At 38.0% G+C, this 12,686-nt stretch overlaps 2 protein-coding genes across 10 annotated transcripts in view; both read right to left on the bottom strand.

The window, feature by feature from the left end:
- The window catches only part of LOC126915100 (lysosomal acid glucosylceramidase-like), a 147,826-nt gene that overhangs the window by 9,241 nt on the left and 125,899 nt on the right, over positions 1-12,686 (bottom strand). The window lies entirely within an intron of this gene.
- LOC126915089 (lysosomal acid glucosylceramidase-like) overlaps positions 1-12,686 on the bottom strand; it is a 35,536-nt gene that overhangs the window by 424 nt on the left and 22,426 nt on the right. The window contains exons 1-7 of one of the 9 annotated variants that reach the window (XM_050719477.1): positions 9,071-9,215; positions 2,601-2,670; positions 2,092-2,422; positions 1,443-1,705; positions 859-1,290; positions 457-533; positions 62-336 (exon numbers count right to left, since the gene is read on the bottom strand). In XM_050719477.1, coding sequence (XP_050575434.1) covers positions 62-336; positions 457-533; positions 859-1,290; positions 1,443-1,705; positions 2,092-2,422; positions 2,601-2,655 — 1,433 coding nt within the window. In that variant the 5' untranslated portion in view covers positions 2,656-2,670; positions 9,071-9,215. Of the gene's footprint in view, positions 1-61; positions 337-456; positions 534-858; positions 1,291-1,442; positions 1,706-2,091; positions 2,423-2,600; positions 2,671-3,372; positions 3,472-4,217; positions 4,364-8,542; positions 8,610-9,005; positions 9,036-9,070; positions 9,216-12,686 lie in introns of those variants that run through there. The other 8 variants (XM_050719471.1, XM_050719478.1, XM_050719472.1 and 5 more) reach the window with 8 other exon arrangements.

Genomic DNA, 12,686 nt, shown 5'->3' with positions numbered 1-12,686 from the left:
AAACTGAAACCAAAAATTAGTAAATTATTTCGTAATTATTTGTAAAATAAACTGTGATTACTTGTTATATAGAACAACCACGACTTGATCCGAAGGTGTTAAGAAGGCTGTAGCTTTAACATCGTCCGTATCGGTGATAGAAATCCTAATGGAACCTCTATCGACGAATCTGCTAAAGTGTTTTAGAGCATAGTACATTGGCTGTTTATAAAATTCATCGGCATCTGCATTTACAATAATGGGCGAGTCGACGTAATTTTGAATCCAGTTTGGCCCACCGGTTGCGTCTAAAGCTATATTCCAGTCTACCCATCCAACTGCCCAATGATTCATGTACTTCAAACAGAATATTTTTCTTATAAGTAGAAGTAATTTTTCTACGTGTTTAATGTATAATGTTTTCATTAAGAAACTTTATGTCTCGTACACGATTATAACTGTAACCATTTACCATACCTGTATTATGCTTAAAATATATTCCTGCCCTCTGCTCCACGAACCTAAGGCAACTTTTGGGGAATCCGAACCAGTACCTGCGTATAAAATGATGTTACCGTTATATATATAGTCGTTGATCGCGTGTAATATAATAGTTCAAAAAGGAAATGTTATTGCAGAACGTCTATGGAACTGAGGTTTCACGAAGGAAACATATTATTTAAGTTGATCTTGAAATTCAATTAAAATCATTAGATACTTTTTTCCGAATGAAAAGCTCGATATAGGTATATGTATATTTAAAAAGCAAACTTTTGCTCTTTATGTGTAGCGATGTTTCGTAACAGTTGTTAGAGAAAGCAAACGTTGTTTTAAACTGTTCCGTAATTGTTACATAGATATAGTATTTGAATATTTTACCTGTACATGCTTCAGTCATGAGAATAAATTTATCTGGATAACCATAGTGTGTTAAATCCAATAATATTGGCGGAGCGAAACTATCTGTGTACCAGTGTACAGCTGTACCAACGATGTATTTTTTCGCGGTTTCATCTTTGAAGACTTTATTTACAAACCAAGGTAATTCGATTCTCTGATCATCTAGAACAAGAATTTTCGTGCCATTGTGGGTGGACGCTGCCAAAGTTGGACCCGCATAGTTAGCGACCCAATCAGCGAGAGTGTCTGGTGTCCAGCCCATAGTGTTAAGGCGATCAAAAGGTACATAAGCGTTTAATGGCTCGTTTCCTGTCGAAACGGCCCATACATCAATGCCATTGCTTTTATACGCGTCCAAAAATTTTACTATGTAATTGGCATAAACCTGATAACGATCCTTCCTTAAAAAGCCTAGACATAAATTGTACATTAGTATTATACTACATTACGAAACACGTTTAAGGAATTATTTGAAACGGTTCGTTTTCGGATAAAAAGGATACGTTTTTCTATCGTTTTTCTTCAATTTTTTCTCCTTCTCGATATTGTATTAACACACTTACCAAATCCATTGATTCGATCATTAGTTTTCATCCATGGTGGAGCTGACCATGCAGCACTAAAGAATTTTACATCAGGGTTTAATTCAATGGCCTTTCTTAGATATGGTATCTTATAATCGTAATCTTCCTGAGCGAGGCTAAAGTTTTGCAGTGATAAATCATTAGGGACGTCATCGTACGTGTAAGGTCTCGTAGAGAAGTCAGTTCCAGCGATTGGTATTCGACCTAACGAATACCTGCTCCCGGTTGAACCGTAGTACGTCCTGTAAGCGATTAAACACGCTCGGTTGTACGTATAGCAACATACGTAATTAAATCGAGGTAATATCATGTTCAAATAATTACTTCAAATCATGTTGCACATACAAGAAGCAAACGTTATTGTGTTACCAATTTCTTTAAGAATTACAAGTCCATCATTGTTCGTATTCGCTTTTCGGAATTTTTCAAAGATGTTTTGTAATTCGTAACATTAAAGATAAAAATAAAACAAATTTCGATCATTTACTCATAAATTGTAGATCTTAGAAATATTTTGTGAAATATTAAGGCGCTGTTTGAAAATTTCACGTAATCGTAAGGATGGAATATGTTCGTCGCATAATTAAAAGGTGAATCCGTTTGTGTATATTTATCGAGGTTTAATTACCGCATTAATTGGTCCTGAGTAGCTTCACTGAGATTTTTGATATTTATTCCCGCCGAGTCCGTAAAAGCACCGCCAAAGCCTAAGATGCTTTGATATTTTTTCGACGTATCTATATTTAGAACTGTATCGGTGCTGGAATTTTGACAAGAACCCATCCGCGCCTGTATCATGCTCAGCCTGAGACCCTCTTTGCTCGAAACGTACCAGTAGAACGTTCCGTTCTCTGGGACTTTGGGGTTGCTATCCGGTAGCTCGTCACAGTAGGTCGCATTACAAACGCATACGATATTGCCCTGACCAAAATCTCGAGGCACGCAGTCATTTGCATCGCCTATGGTTAAAGATATCTGTTGTTAAATATTTTACAATTGATAAGATGCAATTGCGCGAGCTAACGTTAAAACGTATAGCGTACAATTAGAGGAAGAAAAATACTTTGGATTCAGATATTTTTTATTTTGCGGATTCTTGCGAACATCATCGTTAAATTTATCAAGATTTATTCTTACCCGCAACGATGACCAATATTACAAGCAGAAGCGACGCTTTGCATTTGTCCCACATAATTATCGATGACTACTGAAACAGAACATTCATATTCATATACATAGGTTTGCATTTTAAAGAATTAGGTATTTTAGCCACTTCCCATTTGATTTGCGCGTAGCTTAGCGTAACTTCTAAACTCTTCTTTTATTTTCTTTAACGAGCGAAGCTTTTGCAGAAAATCACGCGAAAGCGAAAGAGTCTATTGTATTAAAGAGATTCCGTTTTTCGATAGGTGCAGTTGAATATAATATTTGAACGATCGGATGTTTCCTATCTGTTCGGTTCTTTTTCATAAAACGTTTTGTTCTCGGCAGTCTGTATGTTGTGTCACCTGTCGCGTCGTTGCTTTGCTGTTCGCGTTACCTGTATCTACGAATACCTCGTATCTTTCTCTTTTCTTTCCCATTATTTTTTCTTCTTTCTGAGAAATACAGGTTAGTTGCAACAATGATCCGTAGACGGTTGCTTTCAGATTGAAACACACATTCCAACGAACTTTCGGACGTCGAACAATATACTCATCGATCGTAACTGTATATTTCACACTATAACGATTGCCTAGAGAAAATATATTTTAACAACTCGAGCGTCGAATCCCTCACCTCGACGAAGCAACGGAAAGGAAATTGCTATCGACGTATAAAGCGTCTATAAACCGAAAATTTCTCAAAGTACGTGTATGACGCCGGCGAAATGAAAACGTTAACATGTAGAATTTCGATTTGGCTTTACCGTTCGTCTAAGGCTCTTCGTACAGTTCGAATCGTGGCTGACATCTACCGTATCGCGCAATGAATCGCCACATTTTATGCACATTTCTGACCACGCTATATCGATTATTTATGCGCTCGTACGTTATCGTTTCTCGTGATACTTGAGAATGCAAATTTCTTTCATTTTGCTCTGGAAAACTATTCAGGTAAGTGGAAGATCTTGTAATTTCGTTTGAATTATAGCTATCTAATTCGTAATACACATAGCGATTTAGCAAGAAAATTTAAATTGTCTATGTGACGAAAGAAAATGTATATGAAATATATTGTTGAATGTTATTTGAAACGATAAATATGTATGCGAGTATATTATATGTATACATCTTATAAGATATTATTTCTCGTGCTTTACAAATAGACCGTGAATTATTTACCATTTTACCTGCATTTTTGTGATCTTTTTTTTATCAAGAATATATTCCTTGCTTTTTTTGCAGCGTCATGCACTTGTTACTTATATTTGGATAATCGAACAATGCGAGAACAGAAAGAAAAGGGACAAATTTACTCATTATCGTCATTATTTTCTAGTTGTATCGATGCTTAAAGTTTATAAGAAGTGTAGGAATTTTCTAAGCAGATTGCAACAAACGATCAAAGCGTTTAACCGAATAGATTGTAAATTGCTTTATACGTATCTTTGTCAGGATTACGAGACGCAGGACGTAGACCGAAGGCAAGAACGTGGGTCTCGCGTTTATGGATGAACCGATATATGACCAATGCGAGTAAAATTCGAATCGGCGAGCGATTCTTGCTTGATTGTACTTGGCAGGTGGCGCGGAATGTTTTTGAAAAACTCACCGAATAAACGAATACAACGATCTGTAAGTATGTTTGGAAAAATATGTTTTAACCCGATCTCGTAAAATGTTACCGCGATGTGCTGAATTTAAGATCGAAACTGGCCAAGAAATGAAATTCAGTTCTTTATATGTATTCTGAAATGGTATAATTTTGATGGTGGGGCACGTGAGACTTAGCGATATAGTACAGTGGTTCCCAAACCCTTTTTAGTCACGGTGCATTTTTAAAAATGTAGAGATATCGCGACGCACGTGGTATATAAATTTGACGATTTACTCGAAAGAGGCATTTATACGCGCGAACGTTAATAAAAAAGAAGAGAAAAGTATCTCGCTCTTTCGCGGCGATGCACCTAATTTTATTCCGGGACGCACCTTTTGGGAATCATTGATTTAGTACGATACGCTCGCGTACGACACAATCGCTATATGACTCTATCCCAAAAAGAGATATACCGGACTAAACATACGCGTTCTCGCTTTGTGCAGGGTATGTTACTAGCGGTAACATTTTGTTCCACATATTCTCTTTTCGAAAAAGCGTTGCTCTTATCTAACATTTTCAATAAAATCTCGATTATTCGCTTATTCGAACGCAACGTTGAATCTTACAAATAAAATAGAATCTTCGAAATATTTCAGATTTTTATACCACTTTTCATTCGAAATATGTCGCGCCATTTAGTATCGAAAGTTTAACTTAATCGATATTCACGTCAGCATGTCGATTAAACAAAAGTATAAAAGACGAAGTCTTTGTAAATTCATTGCTCGCGTGGCGGCATTCAGTCAGCTTTAACGAAGTTAATCGTTTCTGTCTCGTGAAAATCAACGGGCGACAAACTTTGCATAAAAAGAGAATGCGCAGAGGTTTTGCTCCAGAAGCGACTTGAGCGATTTTCGTCAAATCTTACTATCGCGAGAACAATACTTGGTGAGAATCTTTTGTACAAAAATAACAATGCGGCGAAATAGAGTATATTTCTTTTTTATACTCCATATATCAGTTAAATATTTATCGAACCGAGATAATCGCGATGCGTAGCTTCGGACCACGGATTCGATGTGAACGAACGATACCATTGTATTCTGGAAACGATAACGCCTTGCGATTCGCCAGCATCGCGCATCTTTAATCAGGAGGTGGCGGATTCGCGTGCGTATCATCATCGACAGTAGATATTATTAGTAGCGAAGTAAAAATAGATCACAACCGACGTTAAACTTAAAATAGTCGAACAAAATTCAACCTGAGAGAATCCATTAAATAGAATATCGTGAAAATAACGATAAACGATCGTGTTGTGTATATTATTACGTGGAATCGTTCGAAAAGGTACTTCGTAAAGACAACGCGTGGAACGAACGTAGGAATAGGATCGAGTGGCGCTCAACGACGCGATCAATTTTAATAGCGGAATAAAATTCACATTTCAAATTGACAAAGTTGCGCTCAACGAGACATTTCGAATCGAAGTCGTCTCGCTTGGTCCGTCTTTCATTCTCTTGTCAATTAGCTTCTATTCAGTCGTATTACTTCTAAAAATGCGGTTTGATTTTAAATTTATGTCGTACATGCAGGTTTCTATATGTACATGTATTTGTATTTTATCTATCGTAACTTTAATGGCACGCTCATAAATTACGCCTTTGAATATTTAGATTTCAATGCCAACAATGACCGATTACTTCCTTGACAATGTAGATACGCGATTATCTTCTAAAAATATTTTGCATTATCGGTTTAACCTTCCCAAACTGTTTAGTAGTGGGAATGCTTATCACTCGGTGTTTCTTCCTCGTTCAGTAATCATCAGTGACTCTGGCTGTATATCATAACTATGATAGATACATACATTGAGAAATTCACTTGCTTTGGAGAACAGAGAATTCAGGTAACAGCAAGAAAAACAATTTTCACGCATACGCCGATAAGTGAATCGAGTCGCAAGATAGTTTGATAAGTGGATAGGATACGAACGCGAAAGAAACCTGAATTTTAAAATAAACGTCTTTGGAAACATTGTACGTGACATCGTTGCGAGTAATCTTCGCCTTGACATCGCGTTTATAAATTAGGAATATCATTAGTGTCCGAAATATTTCGAGCCTTAATAGATTCTTAATACTTTACGAATCGTAAATAATGTTCGTTTGTGTCAATTACGTGAAGTGTAAATTACGAGAAATAGACGGTAACACGACTAACGAATCGGCGAAAGACGGCGGTAAGAGTAGGCGAGTGAGTTCTTATGTAGATGAGCGAAGGAATTAGGCTCAAGGGGATCCTGCATCCACGTCCGTCCCACAGAGGTTTACGGTCTACGACATATATCCACGATGACTATCGCTATCGAGTGTGCACTGTACAGTGTGCAGGCACAAGTCAAGTTCCAATAGCTTATACAAGGTGCAAAAGTGCAATATAAAGTTCAAATTCCACGTAGATATGATATCCTCGCTTGTGATCTTAACGATCGATCGTGACATAGAAATTTTAGTTAATCGCTACTCTATCGATGCAAATAAACGTGTGCGAAGTTAAATCTACTGGATGAATGTCAAGAAAAGTAGATCGAAACACACAAGGAAGTTTAATCTCGCGTCGGTGGTACGGTATGAGTCAGTAGAACGGTATAATTATGCAAATCGGTAGCAAAAGTTTTTAATGAAAATTTGTAATTTTGAATTTTCTAAGAACTCTAAACTTTCCAGATGCGATGAAAATGTTAATCAAACGGTGTTTCGATGTCTCAGTGAAACGTTCTACGTCGATCTGTCGTTTGCATTTAAACGCGCCTTTCCCTTTCCGTCCCTTCGTTTTAACGATAGCTCTTGGTTTTGAAAACATAGAAACGCGTATTTGGCTAGGAAGAAAGCAACTGTTCCCAACTAATCCTGGAAAGTAGCGAAGGGCTCGATGTTGACGGTGTTTGTAAGAATAGATGGCACTTTACTTTCGTAGGCTGAGATTAAATTAAAGTAAGAGACAAACGAAGGCGCTAAACGCCCTTCGCTCCTGCGAACATGTGAAATATCTTGGTTCGAATTAAGGTGGCTGAGGCCACCGGTCAGACTCCTATAGAATATACGTATAAATACTCGCGGCTGATTTTCATTAAACGACATTCTTTTTTAACGAATCGTCCAAATTCGTAGTTCTTTCGTGCTTTCGATCGTAGTCAACGTGCAAAACGACTCGATTAATTTTCGTCATATCGAACGATAATACTACGATACTAGCGCGAATAGCGTCCGTCTCTTCCATATTTCGTAATCGTAACTAAAATCGTTCAACCGGATAAAAAACATCTGTTTACTCGCACGTAGAATGTATGTTAACAGGTGGATATTAATTATGCTATCTATTTCGCTAGTCGTTGTTCGTATCTAATTGGTAACTGGTACTGATAAAATATAATCAGTGGTAAGAAACATTCTTGCTGATTTACACGAGTTAATTATCATTTTAAAGTAGCAAATACACTTAAAAATTACAATTCACTCCTGTACACGTGTACGTATCTTCGCGTTGGAACTGGTCTGTATGCGTATTGTTGCAAATATCTTAAAGCATGCATGAACAAATGGTCGTCAAAGTCATTGAAAGTGTACCGTGTAATTTCGTGCTTGAGTTTAACATAAGAAACGTCAGCAGATAGATAATGTTACTCTATCCTTAGCGACTCTCTTGGACTCAAGTAAGGACAGTTTTTTTATTTAAGCAAAGTTCGGCACTTTTCTTATTAACTCGGAAATATGCGATAAAGAAACAAAAGCAAAAGTCGAAGACTCGAGTGAAATAAAACTGTCGTAATAATTTCTCAAGTTCGATGAAAACAGTGGATATCCGAAAAACTTTGAGCTATTTAATCAAACCGTTTGAAATATGTATTTTTGTCACGCCATCTTTTTCAAACTGCACGAATACTATCTCAAACGATTAATTTTTTTTTAAATATTTGTACACCTTGATTGGATTATTCCGCAGACTCGTTAACATGGTATTGCCATTTATTGGACTATCATCTTTCTCTTTAACGTCTAATCGGGGAATAGTCGTACGTCGAAAAACATTCGAATGGTAACGTATTCAAAATGTAACGATAAAGAACGCAAGAGATGGTTAAAGAAAGGGTTTTTACACGCGTACAGCTTTTTATTCGTAGCGTCTAACTCTGCTGCGCTGCCTGCGGCAGATTTTCGTAGGATTTTATAATAATTTCTGGTCACGTCCGGGATATGCATGAACTTTAAAAAGTGGCGCCTTTGTGCTTACGGAATATTAAAGCCATTCATATTTACCAGTGAGTAGATACCTACTGTAGACACGTAATAACGCACAGTCCTTTTTCTTTTCGTTTTGAAATTATCGTTCCTTCCTGTTCGTTTGCGTATTCAACGTAAGACGACGCTATTTCGCTACTTCCGATGTTCGGATTCATTGCCGGCTATTCTACTTCGCTACTTCTGATTCCGGCCTATGAATATGAATCGCATCAATTACATGGAACGTGATCTAACTTACCAGCTACAGGGTGTTAAAAGAATAACGGCCGCGAGCCTTTTCCCTGCAGAGCGTCGGTTTGGCCAAAGAGTTATTCTTACACGGGTTAGCTATATCGCGTTGCATGCATTTAGACGCTATTCGTTCATGCGAATATGCGGTATAGTTTCATCAAAATATACGATCTAAATACGTGGTTCGATTGATTCATTCGCAAGTATGTAAAAATATAATGGCAGTACGATTTTGACTTTAGAGAAAAATAAAAAATATAGTTACCCATTGGCTTTTCATGTTATTCGTTTGACGTAATAATCTTCAATAGAAGAGAGAGAAAAACTTACTTGCAGAGTGAGAAGCGTTCGTCGATAAATAAATAAATTAATTAACAAATAAACGAATGCCAAACTACCGTAACGTTCATCCGATGCGATCGTACAAGATAGTAAATTTAAAGAACGAACATATCGTTGCTGAACGTTACTAAGAGAAACGCGATCGAGGCAAATACGTATAACGTGGAACTTTTAGCGGTCTCTACTGTGTTATATAATCCCGAAGTCGGAGAAAGAGCGACGTAACGTATCCTCGGTAATGCGGATGCGGGAGGCGGTATCAGCAGTCATGCGCTAGCCTGCCTCTCGATCCCTCGAGTCCAACTTTTCGTAATGGATGCAGGACGCATCTATCATCCCTCGTCATCAACGTCAAAATCCTGGCCAAACACGGCAGCCATCGGCCCGCCACTGAATACCGACTACCGAATACAAAAGAGCAACCAACGAATAGCAGATAGTACGTTCAGCTACTTTCTAGCTTCTTCCGTCTGAACGCGTTCCGTCTATTGGTCTACACACGCGCGCTCGTCACCCAAAATTACTCGTTATTCCGAGATATTCTTATTTCAGGATTCTAACCAACCGCGCCAGCATCTGCGACCAAAGACGCTGATTCGACTATCGCTGCGTAATAACGTACAGTGGTAGGTCAAAAGGACGAATCGAATCTACTTTTATTATCGAAAGGAGACATTTAGCAGAAGCGGAGAATGCGTCTCGTACGCGTTCAACGATATAGCCGAGTTCAACGATGTTCCTCGGAACAATTCGTTCGTCCGACGATATGCATTTCTTTGTTTCATTTTGCTCTATACTCCACGGAAGTACTTGATAACAGTTTGAAGCACAGTTTTCGATAGGAAGCATCGTTCAACGAATTTTCACGAATTTTCAACGTTCATGCGCGATGCATGAAATCGTTGCTACGTTCTGGATTCTATGCTCCAATTGTCGAAACGTTGCGCAGGAAATAAATATACGCGCTAAAGCAACGTTCCCTTTTCAGAAAACTTTCAATTTGATTAAATTTTAGCTTTGGCTTCGGTTTTCTAACTCGTGCGAGTTCTTCTAATATTATCCAATGAATTCTTTCGACCGACTTTCATTGTTAACCATACATACTTTGCCTTTCGTCCATCGATTTAGCTTCAGTTTAGGTTTAATTTTGTACGCGTGGCGTACGATTTGCAAGATCTGGAATATTATTCGTTTTAAAGTATCGAATTCGCACGGTATGGAACAGGAAAGATTTAACGTTCGAGCTGCAATGTCTCCCTGGATAGGCTTTCGTTCTTTTGGGGATAGTTTGAAAATCGATGGAATTTAAGTGCAAGTAAATCATCTCTTAAAGACTGTACGTATTTTTTGAAAACCTTGAAAATCTAAACGATACCTCAGCACGAGCAACGACAGAGTAACGCATTCGGTAAGAGAAAATAAAGATATTATTAATCGAACGGTGCAAAAAACGAGCAATTTTCTTCGCGTGAAATCTTCGCATTTTGGCAAAGCTATTTTTAAACTACTAAAGCGAAATACGAATACTTATCATCGTCAGGCGAAAGATAATTAAGACGAGAGCGTTGCAACTATTTTGCTCATTTTGCGTTCCATTTGTATTTCTCTTTTCTGACTATACGTTCTGTGTGGTTTCGGTGGCTTTAAATCGGAATAGCAATTACTCTCCTGTTAACGTTGCTTGTAACAAAAAGTCGATGCTTTTACAGAAAGATCGTTCCATTTCCTCCGTCAAAGGGATTATCGTTCAAGGTGTGTCAAGTCTTAACGAAAACGAACCGAGATCTCGTAATTCTGATAATAAGAATAAGAAATATCAAAGTGGAGGGAGCGTTGCGCTCAGCCTGAAAACGAACCACCAGTAATGACCTAAGTTTGTCACGGAGCGGTTTGAGATAATAGCGAGAGGTTAGACGAGCGCGTGGTCAAACACTCGGCGACTCGCTGGATTACATCGAAATCCGAACGGTATAGAAAGCAAATTGTTGGAGCAAATACGACGTTCGCCCATTTGAACTTGCTTTCAGCCTTCGATGAAAGTGGAATATCCTTTGAGTTTCTCGATCGTTTCCATCTTAACTTCTGGCCCTATTCCCTTATCGAATAATTTTCGTAATTTCGTCATGATCTATCATTCTGCGATCTGTCGAATGAAAACGTCCTTGGAAACGAGTCGAATTATTTCTGGCTTATTTACTTCAAATCGCACTCGCAGATCTAAATTTGTCAAATACAAGCGTGGACGCTTTTTTTTACCAAAGTTTCTCTCCAAAGCACGCATACCGATGTAGATAAATTTTCCATCGGGAAAAATTGAACGGTAATTTGTTCGGCGAAAGAGCAAACTCGATAGAAGAAGAGGAAATTGCATCGAAATGGATTCGTATGAAACGCTAAGTGCATTCAACGTGATAAGGCAATATTTTAAGAATTTTAATACGGTTTCCGTGCTTTAAAGCGTAAAGTTTTATTTCCCCGTGTCACCTGTGTCCGCTATATCTGCAGGTATTCCATATTTATAGCGTCCCTCGGAAGCTAATGCATTGTAGCAAGGTCGTTTCGTACTTTATATTTATCCGTTGTTTCATAATCGAATCCTTAGAATCGTTAATTCAAGGTAAAAAGAACTCTATCGGAATAAGACATTTTTAAGGAATTATTTGTTTCATTAAATTCGCTAGTTTAACAACGCTGTGTACGTTACGTAAAGGGAGAAAGATTATTCAAGCTGGACGAAATTTCTTAGGCGACTAAAAACGATCGATGGACAAATAATACTTAACGGATAGGAACGTACGGGATAAACATATTTTACAAGAAACTTATATTTTACTGGAGAGGTTTACGGCTTAATTTGCCTTTGTTGCCGCGAGTACAGATAATAAGAGTAATGTCCCGTGATTATAGAGTTGGTCGTTGTATCGCTTTGTTACCGTCTCGCAAGACCAACGTGAAAACTCTCGTCCGCTTTCCGCGTAACTTATCAAAATCAAACTGGCCGTACATTTAGTGGAAAAAATGCTTTACACGACTTTAATCCGGAACGCACGGGTCGACTGCTTGAGAAACAAAGCAAGCAGGACTACTCGGAAAAAGTATTTAGCTGAGAGAAAAGTTTGTATAGAAAATGCAGATTTATCGCATCTTTGAATACTCGTTCTTCGTACTCGCTTTGTCCGTAACTATTCGCTCGAAGCGAATTCAATGAGAATTTAACGCAACGACAACCAAGTTTCAAATTCTGTCGGTTTACGACTTCGGGAAAATTTATCGAGATGATTTTTAGCAATCGAGTTTAATTCGATCGAAGCGGAGCTATCTGTTCAAAGTAGAGCGCTTGTGACGATTATGTTTACTATATTTTCGGAAATTGAGCGAATAAATTGTTAAGCGAAAATAACGTTGTTGGCAAAGGCGATGTTGCAAAATGCGTTAAAAAGGATGGAAAGGGAGGAGGAGAATCCGTGCGAAAGGACAGACCGAGCGACGAGCAGGAAACGCGTTACATGTCGGATACACGTAGCATGTTAATTAAACTCTCATTAGTCGGGTATACTGGGTTGACGCGGTTTTTAAGTTAAGGCCGGAAGTTTACAATTTGAGA

Source organism: Bombus affinis, chromosome 4 (assembly GCF_024516045.1).
Source record: "Bombus affinis isolate iyBomAffi1 chromosome 4, iyBomAffi1.2, whole genome shotgun sequence".
NCBI classification, from domain to species: Eukaryota; Metazoa; Arthropoda; class Insecta; order Hymenoptera; family Apidae; genus Bombus; species Bombus affinis.
The sequence above is the reverse complement of the archived record's forward strand: the minus strand, read 5'-3'. Positions and strand labels throughout refer to the sequence as shown.